Genomic DNA, 24,082 nt, shown 5'->3' on the forward strand with positions numbered 1-24,082 from the left:
GCCAAAAATACATTTGAAAAACTCAACAGGAATGTCTCTTGCTCAATCATGACCCAGTTACTCAAGATAATCAACAGACATTGTTGTGTTTGACATAGGATCTACTTTCTTTCTTTGGTAGAATCTTGAGAAACTGGGTCATGATTTCTGGAAAGAGACACTGCTGTTGCATTTTTCAAATGTATTTTTTTTTTAGCGCTTTGAGCACCATCAGATGAGCGCCATCTAGTTCCATAATAGTGGAGATCTGCACCTGACACCAAAACAGTCTAGATGGTTAAGTAGCCTACAGGCCAGAGGAAAAATGTGTATTTTTGATTTTGGGGTGAACTGTCCCTTTAAGTATTAGCTGCAGGGCCTCAGGGCGCCGTCATTAAAATGCAAACATTACGTGTCCTCTGCCATATAATTCTGTATAATTTCTGTATGTTCTCTGCCAAATGAATCCAGTTGAGGAAATAAAAGAGAAAGTGTCTCTTTTAATATTCATCTTGGAGCGTGCAGCCATTGGGAAGTATTGCATTTTACATGTGTCTTCTATGTAAACGTGTTGTTCTTAAAAGAAAATTTAGAGCAAGTGATTGTAAATCAGGAACAAAGAGTCAAATTTTCACTCAAAAATTGCATCAAACAACGTTTCACTTCAAAACAAAAACAAAACAAAAACATGTTGCATTGTTGTTGTACAATATTTAGCAGTGACACTGACAATAATTAATATTCATGAGACTGCGACTTTGCAGCCCCTCAGGATGGTTAAATTAATTATGCTAACAGGGTCATTTAACTGCTTTATTCAAAGCAAGCAATTCTCGTGCAATAAATGACACAATAATTACGCACACAATCTAACAAGATGACAGTGACAAGTGGAGGAGTGACACACTCATCTCCATAAAGTACAAAGAACACATTTACACACACGCACGTACACAACAAACAAAAAAAAACTCAAGTAAATCCATACAGGCGAGATGAAAGAATAACAAAACAGAAGCTAACGGTTCTACATCCACTGCAGCTCTCTATGAGTAGTAAATATGATTTATTACCACGTGTTATTATTTAGCGTTATTCATCTTCTCTGTCAGTGCACACAGAGGGGTAATAGAAATGCCAGCAAGGTGGCTGATTTACTTAGTAAAATTTTCATATCAAGGCTCGCGAGGCATGATTGGAGTCTGTAAGAGTAACGGGAAATCATGCATTATGTAGGTGAATCTGACACGACCTTGAGACTTCTCGGCGCAGACCATATATTACCATCAGAGCGACCTTCCCGTCCTGAAGATACATCTGATGCGTTTAAGGCTGTTTTACAATGCATTAGGAGGGCTTTACATGTGCTGAGCTCACTTTATTTGCTCATACATTTCACAGGAAGAGTTTAGTGTCAGGCTGATGGGGACCATTCACAGTGACTGAGTCACTTGTTGAGACAAATGAGCCCACGGAAACAGGGCCGAGGCGGCGGATAATAAGCATTTCAAAGCAAATTCCCACTTTTCCCTTTTTATTTCCCTCCAATATACAGCACATTTACTATTCAGCCGATTCCAGCTCATCGTGTATTCTCACCTGCTGCAATTGATTGACCTGCATCTCCAAGACAGAGAATGGATATAATTTTTCCCACCAAGTGATGGGGCGTCAGGATCAATATTCTCACTGTTGGTTAAGCTTTTGCAACCTTTAGAACATCGGCTACGATCGATCTCTCTCACATAATTGTCTTCATTTTCAAATAAAGTTATTTTTTTTTCCTTTTGTACATGTCAATGACATTTGGAATGCCTCCCGGTCTCGCTATATGACCTGCTGAAATACACGAGGTAAAGGGCACAAAACACAGATTCATTAGCATGTTACATTTATTGTCCATGTCTCCGTCTTTCTACTTTTCACCCCGGTGCTATAAACATGCAGAGAGAGTGAGGCCATGTTGTATTTCCATATAAAAAGCCCCATAATTATAGGGGGGATGAAGACGGTTGTTCCCCTTATCAGAGGAAATGATAAGGGAGTAGCAGGCCCTGTGAAAGAACAGAGTCCATTTTGATATAATTGGCAGTGGAATTATTTATGACATTAATTGCCACATTATCGACTGGCTGTCAGCTCCGGTGTCAGTCTGTCCATCTTTCTTAGCAGAAAGAGCCAGCTCAGCCTGGTGCCCACTGACAAGCTAATTACTACAGCACAACCCTGAATGACAAATGTTACTCATCTAAGACCGGGGCCCGGAAATAAGGGCCACTTTCTCCCCTCCCTTCGGCTTCTCTGGATCAAGTGAGACAGCAGAGCGCTGCCAAATGTCTTCAGGTGCAGGAGGGAAAGAGTTTGTATGTCAGACAGAGAGAAAAAGGGAAGGAGGGAGGAGTTTTTTGGAGCCACAGGGACAGTTAAATCTAAATCTCACCCCATCCTGTTTGCTGCTCTGCTATCAGTGGCCACTTGTCACTCATAAAGACAAGTCCTTTTTCTATTCCTCTGCCTCCTTGTAAATTTGCATTAGCTCATGCCAATCAGTCATCGGGCTGTGGGCTGATGTGCAGTGACGGGGTGATTGGTCCTTAGTTCTTTTGACAGTGAGTCACACACTAGTGTGCCTTTTGGGGAGGTGAATGGTGCCGTGCCACCGATGTAATATGGAGCCCAGAGATTAGACAATCTGTAAATACATTTTAACAAACCCAAAATCTGGACATGTTGCAATATTGCATTACAATTACAGTACAAAATACAGTATGTGCTATATATAAAATTACGCAGCATAGTACTAACCAGCTGATCAAAGGACCAGGAGTCACTGGACAAAGTTCAGGTGAGATAATGTTACAAGGAAAGCCATGCTGGTGTTGATAACGTATATTGTGCGTGACAAGAGATATAATTCACTGAGCAAAACTAAACTAACCTATGACAAACCTACTACAAACTGCGACTTTCTTAAAATTATGTTTTAAATTGACAAACGTGTAAGTCATGACACAGTTTAAATGGGAACAAAATATTGTCTCTTCCCATTGACTAACGTTCATATTTCTTCCAAAGTAAAGTCCAATGGGGCACACTTGAAGGGGAGGGACTTCACCTCTCTATACACATTAATTGGTTGGGCATTATAATGTTGAAAAAGGTGTTTAGTGAACTTTGCAATCGCTTAATAGTTTATAAAGCACATATGAATATTATTTGAATGTTTGTTAATGTTGTTTAATGTTGTTTGTTAGTAAGATAACAATTAACTAAAGTTAAATTGCATTTACCATATATTAATGGTGGTTGTTAAAAAGTGTTACCTGTTTTTCAGGTAGCTTTACCATTTTATGCATCCACCTTCATGCAGTTTTGCAGTATTAAAGTACTACATACTCAAAACCTGATCATAAGTAGTATGTATGAAATTAAATTACCATTTAAAGTTTTACATAATACAGATCTTAACTGTTTAGTATTTGGTTTTATCTTGGTCACATTTAATTTCTAAGATACTACAAACAAATTAAAAGCAACGGCAACACAGCAGACATCCAGCAGGGGCTCACACTAGCATGGATACAGACAGATATGTATGTAGGTACAGTTATGTCTGTTTTTTGAGTGCACACACACACACACACACACACACACACACACACAAACGCTGGCGAGCAGAGGAGCCTGCAGGGCTACTATAGCAGAATGTCACTGATCTGCTCTGATGAAGTGGCGTGCCATTTGCTCAGCCAGGAAGTTCCCAAGGAGCAGCAGCAGTGACAGAGCTGAGGGTCAAAGAGGGCATTGCCTACAGGTAGATCTGTGGCTCACACCTTAATTAATCTACTGTCCGTGATGCCAGGGATCCCATTCATCCCCTCGCATGCACAAAGGCGCACGTCAAGCATATGTCAACCCGCTCCAGCACTCCCCGCCCATCCCATAATGCAGTTTGTGTTGGTGTGGCAGCTCGGGATGCGTCCCTGACGAGGATGGGAAGTGACACACACCAAACTCGGTGTGTCCCCCAGCCAGCTCCGGTGGCTCGGGGCCTGTCAATTCCAGCTCCATCAGTGGCACTGGCTCAATGGCAGTGCCTGTGACACATGTCACAAAGTTTTAAATGTCTGCTCTTTTCAGCAGGATGGCTGGGCGCGTGCCGCAGCCAGGGGAAGGATGACATTTTGTGTCGTGCGGGGGGGAACTTGTTGTGGCTCCCCTCTTCCTGCCTCCTCCGGCTGTCAGCCCCAGTTTCCTCTGAGCATATCAAAACACAGACAAATAAACCTTGTCATTTTGAAACGCCAGGCACTAGTGACCAGGCTCCTGAACGGCATGTCAGCTGGAATATGGTCACACAGTCCTGTAGGAAGTCCTGTGCATGAGCACATGCAAGCATGCACGCATACTCTCACACGCACGCACAAACTTGTAAACTAGCACAAATGTTTAAGCTAATAGAAAGAAAGAAATAAACAGATAGAGACATAGTGGACAAACATTGCATGAGGCTATATCTGACCTTTCCTTCATCTGTCTGCAGATGATTGACACGCTGGACTGAAGCTCAACATGGTTCCTTTCAAATCTCAGACACAGCAAGCCTCTCCTTTCTATCTCATCACCAGGGTTTACTCAGCTACTTCACCTCTAAAGATAATGTAATCATGACTCTTTTTAACTACTTTGGTGAGTGTAATGACGAGGAACGCAGGGCTATTAAAATGTGGATTGGCTCTATTGATTGGCTCATAGGAAAAAATATTAATGTGATGGACATTCGATCATTAGGAAACAGTGTATTGTGGTGGCAGGAGAAATTAATGTGAAAGCAGCAAAGTACCTTAAGCTGTGTATCAATTTGACAAGAGACACGTGTTAGTTAAACCCTTTTAATCACTTGAAGACATCCATCTAATTCAGTTTTACATCAGATCAGTTATATTAAATCACTCATGTTCATGTCAAAATTGCAGATTGGAAGGTTGCCTGGACCGCTTTTAAAGTCCGGTATGTAAGATTTACATGGATTTATTGGCAGAATTGTATATAATAATATTGGTTCATATCAATTAATATTAATAAGTATGGTTTCATGTGTATGATCACCTGAAAATAAGAATTGTTGTTTTTCCGTTAGCTTGAGGGTGACCTGTTAATTTCTATTTCCCCTTCCAAACATGTAGGACAACCTATGATGACCGTAACACTCACGGAAAAAGTGTAAGGCTGTATTAATGCCGTGCTCCAGACAACTCCAAACATGAAAATTTCCGACATCCTTCTAGCGAAAGTACAGTCATATTTGTAAACTTGGGGCAAATCCCCCGACCCACTGAAGGTCACAACAATGACAGCACCCATGGAAGCCTAAAATAATAAAAACTATAATAAAACCTGTTCTGCATGTAAACTGATGTCCAAATATGTCACCAATGTTATCAAGTGCCATAAAATAAAATGTATAACGGTATCTGTAACTCCTTCCTCTGTCTTGTTGTTGTGTGTACACTTGCCAAAGACAATCATCAGTTTGTAAGGTTCAACCATGTTTTTTGTTTACTTCTGGCATCATGCACCTGGAACGCTACGAGGGCAGAAATGAGAAATTTCAACCTCTGAAGTTGTCTTGAACGCAACACTAAACCCAATGTTTGTTTTGTGCATTCTGGGCTACTGTAGAAACATGGCGGTGCAACATGGTGACCTTCATGGAAAAAGACCGGCACCCTCTTTAGATATAAACGGCTCATTCTAAAACACAACTCTTATTTTCAGCTGATTATACACTAATGAAATCATATTAATAAATATTATGCTCCATTTCTGCCATATTCTCTTGATAGATCTCAAGCTAAATCTTACACACAGGACATTTAATTAATGTTAAAAATAGCAATACTTTATCTTAAGTTGTTGTGATAATGCATTAAAAATCATAATGAACACTTTAAAACCATGATGGCAATATAAAAGTATTATAAAATATAAACATTTAAAAAACAATGCGACAATTTGAGCAAATTCAGCAACTGTAGAGTCAAAATGAAATTTTCTAAAGATTAAGTTTTATAGTTTGTTTGTAATGCATCACAATACAATGCAAATAATGAAGGGAATGTTTCAGTACAAAGAAGTTCAGTGGTTGAAGAAACAGAAAATGGCAAAACACCATGAGATGGCACCATAATAATACATAGTGATATACCTGAAATGAATATTTGGTTATAACTTTGGTTATAACTTTTTTTTTTATTCTGAAAGCTGCATTTGATATATCTCTTTCATAAAATAAAAATGTCCTAGCATGTACACACTAGTGCCAGAAAACTAACAGACACAAAGATAAAATTAATTCAGTAAAACTGATTCAAACAAAAGAAAATCTTCCACTAACTAAACAAGTCATCAGGTTTGGACTGAAAATCTTAGGAATGTTTAAACAGGCTGAATAAACCTTTTCTCTCCAAATCTTTTGCAATGTCTTAATGTTTTAAACAGCAGTTAGGTGTGTGAGTGTGTGTGTGTGTGTGTGTGTGTGTGTGTGTGTGTGTGTGTGTGTGTGTGTGTGTGTGTGTGTGTGTGTGTGTGTGTGTAAAAGAGAAAGAGAATGAGAGAGATGAGCGCGTGTCAGGCCCCAGGTGTGTGACCGTCACCCCTTTCACCCTTGATTAGTGGCGGTAGTGGACGGGTGATCCATCATGGCTGTCAAAGAAAAGGATGCAATTGGCTGGGTGTGTTTGTCACTGACTGTGTCTAAGAGAGAGACAGAGAGAGACTGTCCTTGCATGCGTGTGTGTGTGTGTGTGTGTGTGTGTGTGTGTGTGTGTGTGTGTGTGTTATGTGAATCTGGAGTTGTGCGGCTGCTGATGCTTACAGGCAATCATGTCAGTGGGAGTGTCATCTTTGACTCTGAGCTGGAAGGAGGGAGGAGGAGGCAGACCCAGCTCAGCAGAGGAGGCCGTAACTATGGGGCAGGAATACCAACTTTAAAAACTACGACAAAAACAAACATTCCCACTTACATAACCATAACATCTTTTGATTTTAAATCTTTTTTTCCAGTGGTAAATCAGTGGTTTCAATAAATAATTTGATCATCTTTCCATCTGTTAACATCAGTTGTCATTTATGTCCCTGTTTACCAGCCATCCATCAGAGTTGATCATTTCGGATGAATCTGTTGCCTTCTGAGTGCTTGCCATAGTAGACGTAGCGACACTTGGCGAATACCCCTAAAAACAGAATGAGAGAAAGGTAAGTGAGTGGTGGTCATGCTTTTAAGTTTGAAATATAAACAAGAAAACGTTTATTATCATATGTGAATATATTCAACTCTTTTTATAGCATTTAGTAGAGACTAAAGTATATCTAGATCAGTTCAGGTCTTGGACCCCTTAACTGATAAAGAGACAGAGCAGGGCCCACCCACTACATGTACTGCATTGAATATTATTGGGTCTTCTCTTGTTTGCATATCCATGGCTCTTAAATAAGCAGCAGATGTAGCATAGTTCATCTGAGGTGTGTCAGCCTCAACCTCTGCAGTTTCTCCAGTGATTTCTGAGGAGGAGGATATGTCAGACTCTCTTGCTCATTAAGTTACAAAATGATCCATTGCGGCTCGCAGGATTGTCTGTACACTTAGGATAATAATACAGTTAATTGGCCAATATGTTTCAATAATATGTAGCTAACTAGTTTGCCACAGTGATTTAGAAAGCTAGCAAGCTCGCATGATTGCACAAGGATTTATGGGTAGCGTTTTGTAAATGTTGTATATTTAATGTTTTCTTTTTTATAAATAGGCTGATTTATCTTTGCTGATAATATGTTGGATTCATATTAACATGTATTTATGTTTGAATTATACATGAGTGACAGTGTCCCCAACCTGTGGGGCAAGACCCCCACGAGGGACCACGGGATAAATTTGAGGTGTTGCCAGATTATCACGTATGCAAAGCATAAACAATGAAACATAAACAATTTTTGCAATGCAAAATGAAATGTGTATTTTTAGAGTGACCTAGTGTTCTACAAACACTGCAAATTAAACACATTTATTGATAGGCATAGGCATCTGGTGAGAAGGGGTGGCAAGGGCACAAACATAAAACGTGCTTTGTTTAAAAGGGTTTCGATTTATTTGCTCATAGCACAAGCTCATTATGTATCTATTTATATACCATAGTATATTGCAGATAGCAGTGGCAATGTAGCCTATATTTTCAAACACAAATTGGGCCTCCAATATTGACCAACTTTCAAGTAAAAGTATTGTACAGACTGATGTAAACAGAGAATGATGCATTTTATGAGGCAGCAAATGCATTCAGCGTGTTCCTCAAACCTTAACAATACAGACTGTTAGTTTTAGTGAGAAACACTGACTGTAAAGACTACCTTGTGTGTTTACTACTATACTGAAATTCCAAAGGGCAGCTTTAAATGGCAGGACTGAGCAGGTCTGGGTCTGCTTTTTTGAAGGGGATGAGAGGTGTTGCAGGGAAGGATAAGCGCCTTGTTCCAGAGAAAGACCAGTGTGGCCTCGGGGCAAAGTCCTGACAGTAACAAGCTCACAGCCACCCATGTACAGAGCAACCACACTCACACAGACACACAAACTGAACCATCACAGCACACAATTATTCAACTATCATCAGACATGTTGGGTGTGGCGTGTCCACCCGTTTTTGTGTATATGCATGTAATCAGCTAATCCACCAGACAATGCAGATCTATTTTTTAAGTTGAGAAACTGCATACGAAATATCCAGGGTTGGGTCTGATTACTTTATTATATACATATTTTTTGGGATTTTTATGCCTTTAACTTACAGGACAGGAGAAGATGTGACAGGGAAGGGGGAGAGAGAGAGGAAATGACACGCAGCAAAAGGCTGAAGGTGGGAGTCGAACCTACAGCCGCTGTAGAGGACTCACGTTCTTAGTACATGGGACGAATACTCCACCAACTGAGCTACCAGTCCCCCGTCTGATTACTTTTAAATGTATCCCAGTTTCTGCAATTAGTGATCAATAAAGTAATTCCACTGGATTGCAAAAACTGTAATGTAATCGGAATACTTTTGTATTACTTCACTACTTGCTGACTTCCTTATATATTAAACAGTAAATGCTGTCTTCAGTGACCTCCATATATACTTTTTTCTTTTTTTTCTTTTCTTTTTTTTTTTTAAGTAGTGTGAACAGCCAAAAACCAGATCACAACAATAAATCTGAATTGAGGCTTGCAGTGTGAACATAGCCTAGAGTCCATATTCTCTAACAGTTCTTCACAACAAAGGAAAATATGTACAATCATTCCATCAAAGACGTTTATATATGTCTTATATTTATTTTACAGTATGAACAAAGTATGTTCAGCAGATCCTGGAATTACATTTACAGAAATTTTTAAACCAGAATGTCGAGAGATAATCCAAATGCCCTCCATCCACCTCAGAGGGTGAATCCAAGATGGCCGGCAGTGCTTTCTTGCTGTAATGAGAGTTGCCGGCCAGGGCTGCCCAGAGCTCTGTGGCTGGTCTGTTCCGGCTCTGATGTCACAGCGCTCCCACTGCCACTTGATGAATGTGGCGGGCTGCAGCTAGGTGTCACCTCTCGCCAAATGAGGCAAGGACAAGTGGCATTAGTGCTGTCAATGATCCTCTGACAGCAGAACAGTTACAGCTTTCGCCAGGCTTTTTAAATAGACATCAAGAGCATTATAGGAGGAGGAGGGAGGGGGGCCAGGCCAGAGACAGGGCAAGAAAAGGAGAGACTTATGGGAGAGGCAGTGTCGCAGAGGGATGAGGGGTGCTCCGAGCGCTAAGTCCAATCACATAATCCAAAGAGACATTGTCAAGGGCGGGGAGAGAATGGCAACTAAGTGACAGAAAGCAGAGACGGGGACAGAGATACTGGTGCCATATTAGTGCCAAGCATATTCTGATGCCACCCTCAATTCTAACCAAACCTGACACATCGCTCTCTTTCCCCCACTCTCTCTGACTCTTCAAAGTAGGCTCTACCAAGTCACACACATATAGAGTACGCAGACGTACACACACAAAAACACACACACCAGTCCCTCGCAGCAGTAGTGGGTGTTCTGTCAGGCGGAGGAGCAGTACAGCAGCAGCAGCAGAAGCAGCAGCGGCAGCAGCAGCAGCCCACAGGCCCGAGGACAAGCTCAGTCAATCTAAATCTGGACTTTGTAGTGAAGCAGTGCTCATTTCCCCTCATAGCCCAGCTACTTGAGGTGATCCAAACACTGAAGTGTGAGGAGCTGTCACCTCCGATAAAATCCGGGACCAGCTCCATGCCTGCCTGCTCCCCCGGTGTGTGAGGGATACATATACGAGTGTGTTTGTGTGTGTGCTCCCCTGACAGCGAGGAGGTTGGGGCAGGGGGAGGAGAATTCCAGCTGCCGTGATTTGCCCGGGGATATAGGTGCCACGGCTGGAGACTGGGCTTGACACCACAGGACTCGGGGTGTCTCACAGCGCTCTGATCACATGGGCACCGGGGCCTTTCACATATTCACAGCTTACCCGGCGAGAAACTCACTCTCTCCAGGAGTGGGGCCCTTAAAGAGATTACCCACTGAGGTACCAGAGCCAAGGCTCCTATAAGACATTACCTAGAGGGGATATATTTGTAGGTTGCAACCAAAGCCTTTCAGAGATAACCTTCACAGATGAGGGAACTAAAGCTAAAGGCCCCTCGAGCCTTCACACTCTGCTGAGCTCGTCACCAGCCCGTGGGGACGGAGAGGGATTGGAGGGAACACATTCTGAGATTCTCCAGCACACTCTTAGAATTAAAGGTTCTAACTAGAACCGTAAAGGGTTCTCTGGCTGGTCCCAACGGGAGAATCCTTTTTGGTTACTTTTATAAATGTTCCACTTGGAACTCTTTCTCTCTCTCTCTTTCCACCAACATGGAACTGCCCCCCATCTGGTTCAAGCTCTTAATAACCTGAAAAGTCAGTTCCCGGCTAGAACCAAAAACAAAACAGGTTCTCCTTGGGAACAAAAGTGGGTGTGTCTGATTGACATCCTTGATTACAATAGTTCTGCTTGAAACTGGTGGCGGCTGGTTCATTAGATAGCACAAAAGTTCCAAGAATCTTGAGTGGAACCAGTTCAAGAACCAGAGCTAGTTTGGTGGAAAAGGGTTCCATCTAGAATCTTCCCATCTTGGTGGGTGCTAAGAAGAACCTGGCAAGATGTTCTACTAAAAACCCTTTTATATTCCAAAGGTTTTATCCAGTACCCACCCAAGGGATTCTACAGAGAACCTTTTTATATTCAAAGGGCTTTATCTGGAACCCACCCATGGTGTTCTCCAAAGAACCCTTTTGTATTATGGCACAAAGAACCCTTAATGAAAGAGTTAAAGTTAGATAAAGTTAACTCTTTTTTTCAAAGGGGTTCACTGGATGAAAAGGGTTCTTAAAGGAGCCCTTAGTCTTACAAAATAGTCTTGAATAATACTTTCTTCAAAAAAGGGTTCCAAGAAGTCTGTGGTTCTGTGTAGAACCTCAGCCCTTCAGGGAGAGTCCTTTAAACTCTGGCGTTGTGTGACCTGTAACTCTCTAACAATGCTTGGAGAGAAAAAAAAAAGGTCCATGTCTGTGGTCAAAGGAGAAGGAGAAGAGTAAATTAAGGGAACGAGAGGAACAAAGAACAGGGATGAGGTCTGTTTCCCAGTGGGTGAAAAAGTGCGTGAATGTGTCTTAATTTTCAGGCTCGAGCTCCAGATACATTTCGTTCTTGCATTAAGGAGTGTGTTTTGTGCATAAACACATTCCAGTTCGCTGCGTCCCCTTCACAGCGAGAGCTTGCTCTTATTACAAGAGTAACCAAGAGAAAGATGGGGTGGCTGGAGATAGAGCAGGGAATAACTGAGCCACACTCACTCTTACATAACGCCGTCTGAGGCCACGCTCGTGCCTGTGGGGTTCCGCCTGATGAACTGATACTTAATAACAAGTGGTACAGTGCCAAACCCCGTAGTCTACAATATCCTCTGTGTATCCTAAGCTACGGATGAGCACACTTGAATCAACACCCACACTCTCAACCATATACACATTATCACAAAGCCCATACACACTTTCATCTCACGCACACAAACACGGCACACAGTGAGAACAGTGGGAGCAGCCATTAAAGTGACAGATTAACAAAGTGATGTGGAGGCTAATGTTTCCATCATGCCCTGGTGGAGGAACAATCAGGCCTTTGTTCTGCATATGTCACGCAGCACCTTGTTGTTTTTAAGGGGAGTAGCTAGCCCTCTTGTCTTTATTAAAGGCTGTACAGTCTGTATCTTGTATCTTCCTCTTGGTGAATGCTGCGACGGAGGTTCATCGTCAAACAGTCTGGTCTTTTCAGAGCTGATTACCCAAAGCATGTGTCCTCTCTACGGGGGCTTGATGGGCCACTCTGCCACAGTGTGAGTGAGCCAGCTGTACAAAGCCTCCTATGTACAGTGCTCCACTATGAAATCAACACATATGGTAACAAAAGTTTTTTTTTCTTGTGAGTATATCATTTTTCTTAATAAAGTATAATCAATAGGGAAAACAGCTCTATAAATTACTAAGGCCACTAAACCAATCCCTGCATGATTGTCAAAAGTGCAACCAGTAGCTACTGTTACACGGACAATATTTGTTCAAACCGACTGAAAACACTGTGATTGGATATTCCAACGTAAATGTTTGCATGGATACTAAATAAAGTGATCCGATAAATCATGTGTGTTTACATCACTGAGAGCATTAATCTAACTGGTTCCACCTGCTGTGAAGCATCTAATCATCTGGAAATATAACAGAAGAAGAAGTGGTTCCAGTTTGCCAACCGCCAGAAATCAAAGATGCAGAAGAAGTGTTTCTGTGCGGTAATGATATACCACCTACCCTCACATGTGCAGAATAAGCGTTTGCATAATTATTATTTTCCTCTTTATTGGATTATCAAATTTTTAGACCACATCTCCTGACCCGATTAAAAATTCGGGCCAGTTACATGATGAACTTGAATTTTGATTGGGCCATCATTCTGTTTATTTGTGGAACATTAGGATCTATGTAAATGCAGCAAGTGATACTTTACTGCCTTGTTGTACAAAAGACCAAAATATATAAAAAGACATTTACAAGTAGTTGATCAATATGGTGTCAATCACTCAGTAGATTCAGAGATTTTCTAGCTGCAGCAGTCCAATTCACATTCTTGGTTCTGATGGATGCACTGATGGATTCTTACTAGAGATATTTCAGTTTCCTCCACCAACTAAATTTCTCCTGGATATCTTTGCAGATTTATATCTCCTCCACTGAATCCCCTCTGCCTCAATTTTCAAGGACACTTTATATCAAAATAACTTATAATTCAGTAGAAAGACTTTTTAATTTGTCCTACTTAACAGGTAGCAGAAATACTCTCTTTCAACACTTCCTCTGTTCCACTAGCCTAAGTGTGCTTTTTTCATGGGTTGTTCCTTTTATATGTTTCTTTCTGGAATGCTGAAATGTCATATTGTATAAACAGTAGATCACAAGGATGGGAAGTGTGAGTTACAAAAGAATGCTTCGGAAGGTTTCTACTACCCAACCTGAAACTGACCGGTTTACATCATGTGTTGCAACCAAAAATCTGCAATGCCCAAGAGACACTGCCCAAGACAGTGTGCTGTATCCCAGCAAGTTAAAACACCAGTGTGTAGGATTTAGTGGCATCTACCGGTGAGCTTGCAGATCACAAGCATGTCAATTCACTCTCCCCTTCGTAGCGTGTAAGATGCACTTGGATGGCCAAGTATTAAAAACACAAAAGGCCTGATGCAGAGGCAGTGTTTGGTTTGTGTCTTCTGGGCTACTGTAGAAACATGCTGGTGCAACATGGTGGCCTCTGCAGATATAAACACCTCATTCTAAGGTAACAAAAACACAACTATTCTTATTTTCAGGTGATATACACTACAGAAAACATACTTATGAAGATTATATTCAATTTCTGTTATAGTCTGCCAATAGATTTCCACTTTTTTTAAAAATATATCTTTATAATGATATAATAATTTATATCTTTATAATGCCAGGACTGTGGGGTGTGAAGATCCTGGTATTTTTCTGTGTTATCATTTGTTTCTCCTTGCCAGTTGAGACATTTTATCACCTGACAAGAGAAAGAGTAAAGGTACAATTTCCTGAATGTGCAAAGTGAGGGAGCAAATCTAAAGTAGTAGTAATAATATAATAATAGTGCTTTCTGTCCTAAAATAGGACAGTGGTCTACTCTGTCACTGGAAGTGTGTAGGGGAGCAGTAAGATAGTCATACTGAGATACTGTAAGCTTGTCAGCACTGTAGCTCCTCATAGTTAGTAGGGAATATTATGGAGATCCTACAGTCAGTTTTACATACATGAGCTGCACATCTAAAAGATAACAGAAAGAAAAATATTATTTATCAGGTTGATAATTGGTCCATAATATGATAGGTAGAGTTTTTGGGTTATTTTTTAAGAAATCATCACACATACAACACTAAAACTAGTTTACCTGTAACATTTCCTATCCTGCTTAAAAATGCTGCATTTAATCAGCACACGATTCACACGATTGTGAATGCATGCACACACACACATACACGCATGCACACACACACACATGCACGCACACACACAGAAGTGAGAGACAGAAAGAGTCAGAGAGAGGAGAGAGATGGAGTGGCTTTAATGATTGTTCCCTGCATACAATCAGCTTGACTCTTTTCAAGGGCCATCAATATGTCACAGAAAGACACATCCAACGGATGTAGCTTTTAACATCAAGGTTATCTATTCTCGGTATGAATCCACTCCCTCCACTCTGAGTTTCTCGTCCTGCCTCCTTCTCACATCTATCCTCCCCTCTCGTCTCAACTGCTTCCACTCTGTCTTTCTCCTTCTCTGCACTCTTTTCTCTCTTATTTGCTCTCTTTGATTTCTCTCTGTCACGCTCACATTCCTCTTGTTTGCTTTATTTTATTTTATTTCTATTTGCCTCCTCTCCTTTTCTGTCCCACCCTCCAGTTTGGCCACTTAGCCAACAATTCCATCAGCGCTGCCATCCATCAGGGAAAAAATTGCAATGAGAAAAAAGTCAATTAACAAGGCAATTACACTTCCTGTATTATCTCCAAGGGCTAGAATAACACTGGCGGGCAGGTGGGGGATGGGGTCAGATGGAACTGGGGGCAGGCATCCATAAGAGTTGGTGCGAGAGTGACTTATGAGCTTGGGGCGTAGGCTGCTGTGAGCCAGGGCTATTATTGTGGACACGATCCATCTCCGGCTGTCCTTTTATCAGTTCAGCCCAACGTCATGAGATGGAGTCGCCACCTCCTCTCTATAGGGAGGCCTGCAGATAGATAACCCCCCTGCGTCCCATAAACCAACAGCCAGTGGACTGTGATTCAGCCCACTGAGAGGTGGGCTGGCACACACGGCACACTGCCATGGAGGGAAATGGAATTGTTTCACTTAGTATTGGTATGCTGGATATGTGTGTCAGTGAGTGTGTGCAAGTGCTATTTTTTGTTGGTAATAGCACAGTATCAGTTAAATATTTCCAAATATAATGAGATAAACAGTGATGCAACTCAGGAGTCAGAATATCCAGGTCTCCCTTTGAATATGAGAGTGTGAATTTGCCAATGCTTTATTTCACAGAATCAGAACATTTGAGGCCACCAAAGTGCCACTGAAATCAATTATTTGAGTAGAGCTGGGCTCAATGTGGCCAAAAGATGCTAGCAGGAACGAAATGTGGATATAATGCAAGAATGCAGGATATATTCACTCAAGAAGTCCTCATGCTTTCCAGAAGTGCAGTCCTTACAGTAAAATGCACCACAGAAACAATAATCTGGCTATACCTACTTTATTCTCCAGTACTCAGTCTCAAGTAGTCTGTTGGAAAAAGCCTGCCATTGGCCAACTATTTCATTTGGCATGCTCCTCCTCATCTGCTATATACGTGGTTACCATGACAAAATCCCCATCGCTACGTGACACAACAACAGGTCAAGGGCAAGTTACCCAAACACTAACCTGGTTGTTAACAGTGCAAATTCTTTTGTGGGTATTTAGCCTTGCATAGCCGGATCGATCTCTACACTATGTATTATCAAAAGTACATGATGGACTACTACTACTCAGTGCAGGAGAAAGGTCTGGCTGAACCCATTATCATTCTCGAACAGGAGAAAAAACGCTCTGGCTTATTTTTATTTGAAATCACAATAGTGTTGTGCCACATTAAGCCCAGGATGCAGCCCTTACAAATGTGGTAAACTAAGCTTAACAGACTACATACACACACAATCAAGAGGAGGAGTTGGAAAAAAAGACCAGTGCAACTTCCCTTCTAAGCATGTGGTTTGCATTTAAAAAGTCAAACAATGAACAGAAAACAATAATCTCTATGTTGGAAGACGGTTGTTACAAAGACTGGTAATAACTGATACACTTGAAAAAAAGTTCTTTATTTGTGTTTATATTATAATTCTAGTTTTGCACATTAAATGTTCTTAAAATCCCTTCATATGTAACCACCTACCTACCTGACAACCTACCTGCCAATCTAATCTGTAATTTATTGTCCTTCTATGTTGAAACATTTTCTGTCAGTTGATTTACCATATTTTTATTGCATTCTATTTCGTACTATATTTTATATGCTAAAAACAGAGTATGCAATAACATTTTGTAATGGAAATATGTTTCCAGAAAAGGGCATACTTTACAAATTTCTTATACTATCATGAAAAACAAAGAAAACATGATTTACCACATCAAACAGCGAAACAGAATAATGCATATATACTGGGATGTTACTCATTTTTTGTCTTTTATGATTACATTTTAATGTACAATTTTTTCAGTGACTTGTATGTATTTCAGTCAGGTGGTGGTGTGTCGGTGTAAAAAGTTGTATTTTGAAAAACTGAATTTATTGAAAATTGATTAACTGCAAAAAATGTGAGCACAAACCACAGATACATTAATGTAATCTAACAATTTAAACAAACAAGGCTAAAGTACATATTACACATATATACATATATGTGTGTGTGTGGGGGAGTGAAGGAGAGAACGAACATCACTTTAGTAAAACATACTGATGGCACCACATGAGGACCATCTTATTATCATTTTTATGATGCACATTTCTCACAAAAGAAGTGAAGGCTTAATATGACACGTTGAAACTAAATCCATCCGTACTCCATCTTTACTCTACTAACAGACCCCTCTGTCAATTCATTAATTATTTTAACAGCTGAGGTGTCACCCATCTCTCTTGGGCCTCAAACAAAACTCCTGTGTGCAACTTTGAAAATGAAAGTGACATTTGTCCTCTCCCAATAAAAAATATTTAGTCCATTAAACATAAATAGCTGTCATTATGATGCATGCCCTGGGCTCAGGCCTTCCCTGTTCCCCTCCTGGCTGTTTACTGCGGCCAAACAACTGCAGCGCCTGCATGTTCTCAACTTCAGAGTATTGATTAAACTTTTAAATAGCTGCCATATAACCCTGGGACATCAGGAAGATTAATTTGCGTCAATGTTCATCTGTAATTCATTAGCCATTTATACTCTCCACATCCACACAGGCTATCAGGGAAATGCGCCCCATTTTTCACCCAGGCAGAGGCTGGGGAGAAGGTAGAGGGAAAGAGGGATGGAAGGAGGGCAGGAGAGACAGGAAGGAGGGGATTATAGTGCCTACAACAGAAGAAGAGGCACTCTAACGAGCCAAACCAAGGCACGCGGGACAGTAAAACATCCAGTAGCTTTAAATAAGTATGAAAAAATACACTTCAAAACACAGTACATGGTGCAGTTACATAGAAATAAAAGGAATGGTACCTACTATTAGCTATCAGTTGCTGAATTGATCGTAAATTGCAGTAACGGTCTTAGTTTAACAAGCTGCCACAATGATACACCTGTCCATCACACTGGAGAGAGACAACATAGCAGTTGCCTCCTCTGTTGACATTTGATGAGGCTTGGACGTCAGACTTCCCAAACACTTCTCACCAGGCAGCCTGGCATGTTGTGTACTTCCTGTCAGTCAGTTGTTAGTCTGTCACCCATTCAAGCATCATGTTTCACCACCGCGGTATATATACTAACACAATATATATACTCCTGATGAATATTTTCCCTGTTGATTAAGTCGAAGTTTCCATTTAGACTGGTGAACCAATCTAAAAAGTGAGAAAACACTAAAAAAAATTTAGTTTAAAAATCAAGTAAAATTGAGCACAGTTTATTAATCAATAAGATTAGACCATTAAGAGCCATTTCAACTTTCTGCTTAGCATGGGGAGAGGGGGCTGCTGTCTGGCAGGTCTGCATCACAGACATCTTAGAGGCAACAGTTAACCGATGTTGTACCAAAACATCCTCATACCTACACAACAGGATACACTGTTTGCCATTTACTCCCAGAACAACAGATATATACACCCTTACACTTGGTTTATGGTGTAAACAGTCGCAGTTTGTTTAGATTTAGGCGCAATAACCACTTGAGAAGGTTTAGAGCAGATTGTGTTTTGGGTTAAAATGACTATATTATATATGTCACATGATGCCAATGTTCATAATAAAAGTTAAGTTACTTAAAACATTTAATAACTCAATATTTACTTTTTGTTTCACACAGGATTTACACCTCAGTCTTTTTCTTGAGAGGTCAACAAAAAACAGACTTATCGGTCCATTTATAAGCTGCTTGCACATTTGACCAACATGCACATTTTTCTGGTGAGGATGGGTTGTGTTGTGGTTAATAAAATATTAATCATTAGTTTAACCAACTAGCATTTCTGGTGCTAACTAGAGAGGGTAGTAACATTAAATTTTTTATTTGACTAATTGCGCACATTTCTAATAGAACCACATTCTTGACCTTTAATTCATTGTGATGTATTGTATTTGTGCTTCCATTGTTCCAGCGCAAACTTCCATTAGTTGTTTGTTTTGACTTCATAGTTTGGTGTGGAGTGTTAAATTACTGGGGTGAAAGAGCCCAAAAATGAGACAGAAAAAGAGAGAGCGGAGATTTAAGACTGTGTGCATGACTCAGATAAACACACACACACACACACGGCCAAAAAAGGGTAAAAAAAAAACTGAGAGACTGTGTGTGTGTGTGTGGGAGATGGAGAGTTGAAAGATTTGCTATTGCCACAGGCTGATAGGCTGTCAGGGGAAAGTTGCTGGGTCGTGGCTCAACCAGCTCTGATCAATACCAGGTTGATTTTGCCACATGATTCTCCTTAAAGTGCAACAATAACACATTCTGTATGTTTTTAGATACTTCAGGAACTGAGAGCTACCATTATAGAAGAGGCTGGCTGTGTGATTAAAGCCAATATTAATGGAGTAAACAAAGAAATTTAATTAATATGTAGAAGAAAACATATAAATCAATAATTAGACATGCAGTGGAGTGCATACTGTATGTATCTGTTGTGTTTTGAGCTTATCGGCAACATTGGTTTGCATTTGAAAAATGACACTCCATCACTGTCAGTTCACTAAATGGCTATAATCAAACACTTTAAATTGAGGATGGCATTATTCATTGATGGGTGAATTACAGTTATAACCAGATGAATGCCTATCAGTCTTTGTGCTTCCAACTTATGAGGATGAGAAGGAAATTGAATTCTGGGGCACATAAATTTTGACTGAAGAAAGAGATTACCGTTGTGGGGGGTCTAATGAAAAAAAAAAGTGGTGAAATTAATTTCTGTGACATTTATTCCACAAGGAGCCAGGAGAGAACACTGGTTACAGTAGCTCTGGAGTCCGGAGATAAGAGGAGGGTGGTTTAAGGCGGGGGGACAGTTTACAAAGTCCTAAGTCCCCTTGGAGCGCCTTTCTCGAGGCATCCTCGAGCCAACTCACTGACAACACAGACCTTACATATGAAAAAAAACAAAAACTCTCCTGTAAGCACAATAATGACAAGCTGGTTATTTATGGCCAGAGTTATTGCGAGGGTTCGTCTACCCTTAAGGGCACATGAAGCCACTAATGACGCCAGTAATCATAAGCGCTCATTTTCTCCGTCAACATGTGGATCACAAATCACCACGCATGCACACCACACAGCCTGACACTGATCGATTGTGTTCTTCATTACACCCAGGATTTCTAATTAAAAGAAAAGCACAGATAAGTGGTGCAAACCTCTGACCGAAATAGAAAGAAAAAGTGAAAATTGCAATTAGAGGTTTGGCTGCGTTCAGTAATGGTGCCGTTAATAAGAGCGGCTGGTGAGTCACTCAATGAAGGTTTAATCACTGGGACAGGATTCAATAACAAAAGAGCATAATATTAATCACCAGAGAGTGATAACTTCACTGTTCATCTCTTTGACATTGGAGGAAGGGATGAATTAATGATGCTCTCCATCCGAACACATTAAATAATAATTATCAGGCAAAACAGCATGAAAGGGACTGCATAATGAACCCCATTGTCAGGTCAATTACAACCACATAAAACTGTTCAAAGGGAAGTAGCTTGTTACTAGATAGCCATACTAGAAAGGACAGCGGTGGCTTTATCAGTGGAAGGTGCTGGGCCAGTGGCGGACTCAGGCTGTCTGAAGGGCAGGAGCGAAAAAAAATAAAAAATAGTGGGGTCCCACTGCGCCAAAAGTTGCATTTACTGCATTTATTGCAATACAGTTCCCAATACCAACTTTAAATTAAAATGATTTTATTATGTAACAACTACTACACCTCTGTAATAGAAGCACACAGGGAACTATTATTTGTTTAAACATTTAACAGCACATAGAGGCCAACTAATAGGGCAGCTGATATAGCACCGCATTGCCTTTTATCCACTGGAGGCATCTAGAAGGCACTTTACCACACTTTATCAACTGGAAGAGCAACCTAGAGGACACTTTTGTCCAAGTGAAGGGCTCCCCACAAGGCACTTTATCATGTTTTGTCCACTGGAAGGGCTCTCACTTGATTATATGAGAATTCATGGGTTGCTTTTTGTCAGTGCTGTGTATGTGTTTTTTTTTTATGAATAGGTTGATTTATCTTTTCTAATCATATGTTGCATTCATGTTAACGTGCATTTTCAAGCATTTTTAATAATAAAAAATCTGCTCTTCTGCAGTAACTCTGAGGACCACCAGGTGTTGAAGACCTATGCTCTAGAAAACACTTTGTCCACTTTACCACATTTTGTCCAGTGAGGGAAAGTCTCAAGGGCACTATTTTGCATTTTATCCACTCTAGAAGGCACTTTTGAAGCATTTCTTCAAACACAGCCCTCTGCCCCTTGGTCCACCAGTGTGCTGGACAACCTATTGCCTCTGATATCAGGGCTTGAAATACAGTTTATACTTAAAGGGCACAGAAAACTCTGTCTGGCTGAGCAAGCCTACTGTAAAATGCTAGAAGTGTTCAGCGAGGCATTCACCGAGGAAAACATCAAAAATTGGTTAGCAAAAGATAAATGACACGGCAATGACAGTGTTTTGCCGGCTCTAAAGCAATGTCAGTCGCTAAGTGCCATGTTAACTAAACTCAACTACACAGACAATGATGGACTTCATGCATCAGTGGACAAAATGGCACCTCGCTACCTGTCAGTGGCAATTTCCATCAAATCAAAGATGGCCAGCAAATTTAGCCATGAGAGGAACTGCTGCTGGAGTTTTACACATGCATAAAGACATGCGCAGATAATACAGGTATTTTCTTCATTCATCACACCATAAAATTGACGATCGTTGTTCTTTCACAAAGGTCTTGCCTTTCACTCAGCACCAGGCACATCAGGTTGTCCTCCAGCTTCTCTTCTTGAGTCAGACATCAATTACTGCACGGCTGCTACCACTCTGAGACACTCTCTTAAACAAACAGCCTGGCAACCTCCAGCGTGACACATATCAATACTAATCTGACGTCTTGTTCCACAGCCGCTCCCGTCAGACCCTGGCTGGCTGAACCTGCCTGACCGGAGCGCCCAGGGTTGGCTGTACTCCTTCACACTTCCTTCCCCTGCAGACATCAAACACTTATTACTCCCCATCCTGGCCCTGCTAACTGACTGGCCTGTCTGGGCCACACGGGGACCCCATTATTAGAGTCATTTCAGTGCCCATCCTGACGCCTGTTAGGCAGTTCTCTACCTGGGGCTCCTGCTCCCTGCCTGCCCGACTGAGTGCCTGGCCAGCCAAACAGTGATTGGACATGACATGGTGACAGAAAACAGGGGAGAAGGGCAATAGAAATAAAAGAACAGAGATGGCAGAGTGAGGCGGACAGAGATGGGGAGAGAAGAAGGTGGGTATGTTAGCCAGGGCCCTTGTGGCGTAGGGTGTGCCCATCAACACAGATGAGTGTTAGCCAAGAGCTGCATGTCACAATGATGGAGGGGCTGGATCACTCACATCAGAGCTTCATCTGACTGGAAGATATCAATCTCCAGGCCTAATCCAAAAGGACATGGTAAAATATCCTTTAACATTGCTCTCCCACCCTGCCTTTGTGTGTCCCCTGCTCCTGTCTCTGCTGCAGCTGAACACGTGTGTAACCTTCATTGTTGGACCTCAATCGACCACACTCATTTTCACATCCCATTTCCTCTGTCTCTAGCACTGACAGTCAAATTATGATGGACAAAACAGTACCTTGACATATGGCATTTAGCACAATTTGTCACTATATGTGGCAAGAAAGAGGAAAAAGAAAAAAGGACAGGTCACTACACACATGCACCGGTGAGTTGAGGGATTTTACTTTTACACTATGTAGTGAAACAGGATGTTGATAAAAATAAACATTTGTGGAAAGGCTGTGTGGTAAAATGAAAAATAAATTTTATCTAGGCTATACAATACTGTTCACCAAAACATGAGTGTGTATTGTACAGTGTTGCAGTAGGCAAAAATATTTTTTTTGTCTTTATAAAACTTTAGACAGGCAAAAATGAAACATGTAGGTAATGCCACATATTAAAGACTCAACCCAACTGTGCTTCCTTTTATGTTGTTTGTTCACTTTATTCATGGAGAAGCATTATAAGTTCCCACAATGAGGTGACACACACGTACAGTATGTTTATTTGTATGTGTGTGTGTATGTGCACAGTGCATAACATAGGTCTAGATCTTCTTTATAAATTTTAATGCCAAAATGTAACATATTATAACTTTAATGTGTGTGGTCTTTAGATATAAGATTACTGTTTAGTAAATTACATTGCTGTTACTGTAATCAGTGTGATTAGTGGCAAGATTAGTAAGATTGTTCTCAAGTCTTTATGGCAGTGAATGAATATGCATGTACATCCACAAATGCTATAAATATAAGGTTAAAGAGATGAAAAATGTATTCTTGGTGACATCACATGCTGCTCAAAATTATGGTTTTGTGAAATTACATGCCGTCATTTCCTGCCAGCGTTTAAAGTGATGAGCCCGCAGTAGCCAATCAGGTGTGAGGCAGAGGTGATGATGGGTTTGTGTTGTGTGGAATACTTCATGCCCCTCTGGCCTCCCCGTGCCCCATTCAGACGGATGGCTCCACTGTAACTCTACTTCTCTTAATTAATATGACATATCCCCTGTTCATATGCAGAGAGTGAGGGAGGGGACAGAGAGATGGAGGTATGAGGGAATGATTAACTGTGGATCCGTCCCCCCCCTTGTGAGAAATGATCTCGCCTCTCCTGCTCTCCCCAGTCCTCCCTCCCTCCTCCTCTCTTCATTTCCGTCTCCCTCACTCTCCCCTCACAGTTTCTCTCTTTGGCTCATTTCATTTCTTTCTGCGCCCTCCCCTCTCTTTCTCTTTGGCCTTATCTCTGTCTCACTCTCCGTTCCTCTGCTTTCCTTTCCCCCCGTGACACTCTCGGACTGTCCCCAGCCCCCTGCACATCCCCTGACAGGTAGAATAATAACGCTCGTACATCACTGCCCCGAAAAGTCCAATAACCTAAATCTTCACTTGCCACACACCCCGGGACTCAATTACTTTATTGACAT

General features: G+C 41.1%; 1 protein-coding gene across 3 annotated transcripts in view; it reads right to left on the reverse strand.

Annotated features, from left to right (window-relative positions):
* Nucleotides 1-6,517: 6,517 nt before the first annotated feature.
* The window catches only part of lrmda (leucine rich melanocyte differentiation associated), a 291,361-nt gene continuing 273,796 nt past the window's right edge, over nt 6,518-24,082 (reverse strand). For 2 of the 3 annotated variants that reach the window (XM_084736375.1, XM_084736374.1), the window contains exon 7: nt 7,069-7,214. In XM_084736375.1, the coding sequence (XP_084592501.1) occupies nt 7,135-7,214 (80 nt within the window). In that variant the 3' untranslated portion in view covers nt 7,069-7,134. Of the gene's footprint in view, nt 6,947-7,068; nt 7,215-24,082 lie in introns of those variants that run through there. The other variant, XM_084736373.1, reaches the window with a different exon arrangement.

Source organism: Lutjanus erythropterus, chromosome 14 (genome assembly GCF_056507025.1).
Source record: "Lutjanus erythropterus isolate fLutEry1 chromosome 14, fLutEry1.hap2, whole genome shotgun sequence".
NCBI lineage: Eukaryota > Metazoa > Chordata > Actinopteri > Lutjaniformes > Lutjanidae > Lutjanus > Lutjanus erythropterus.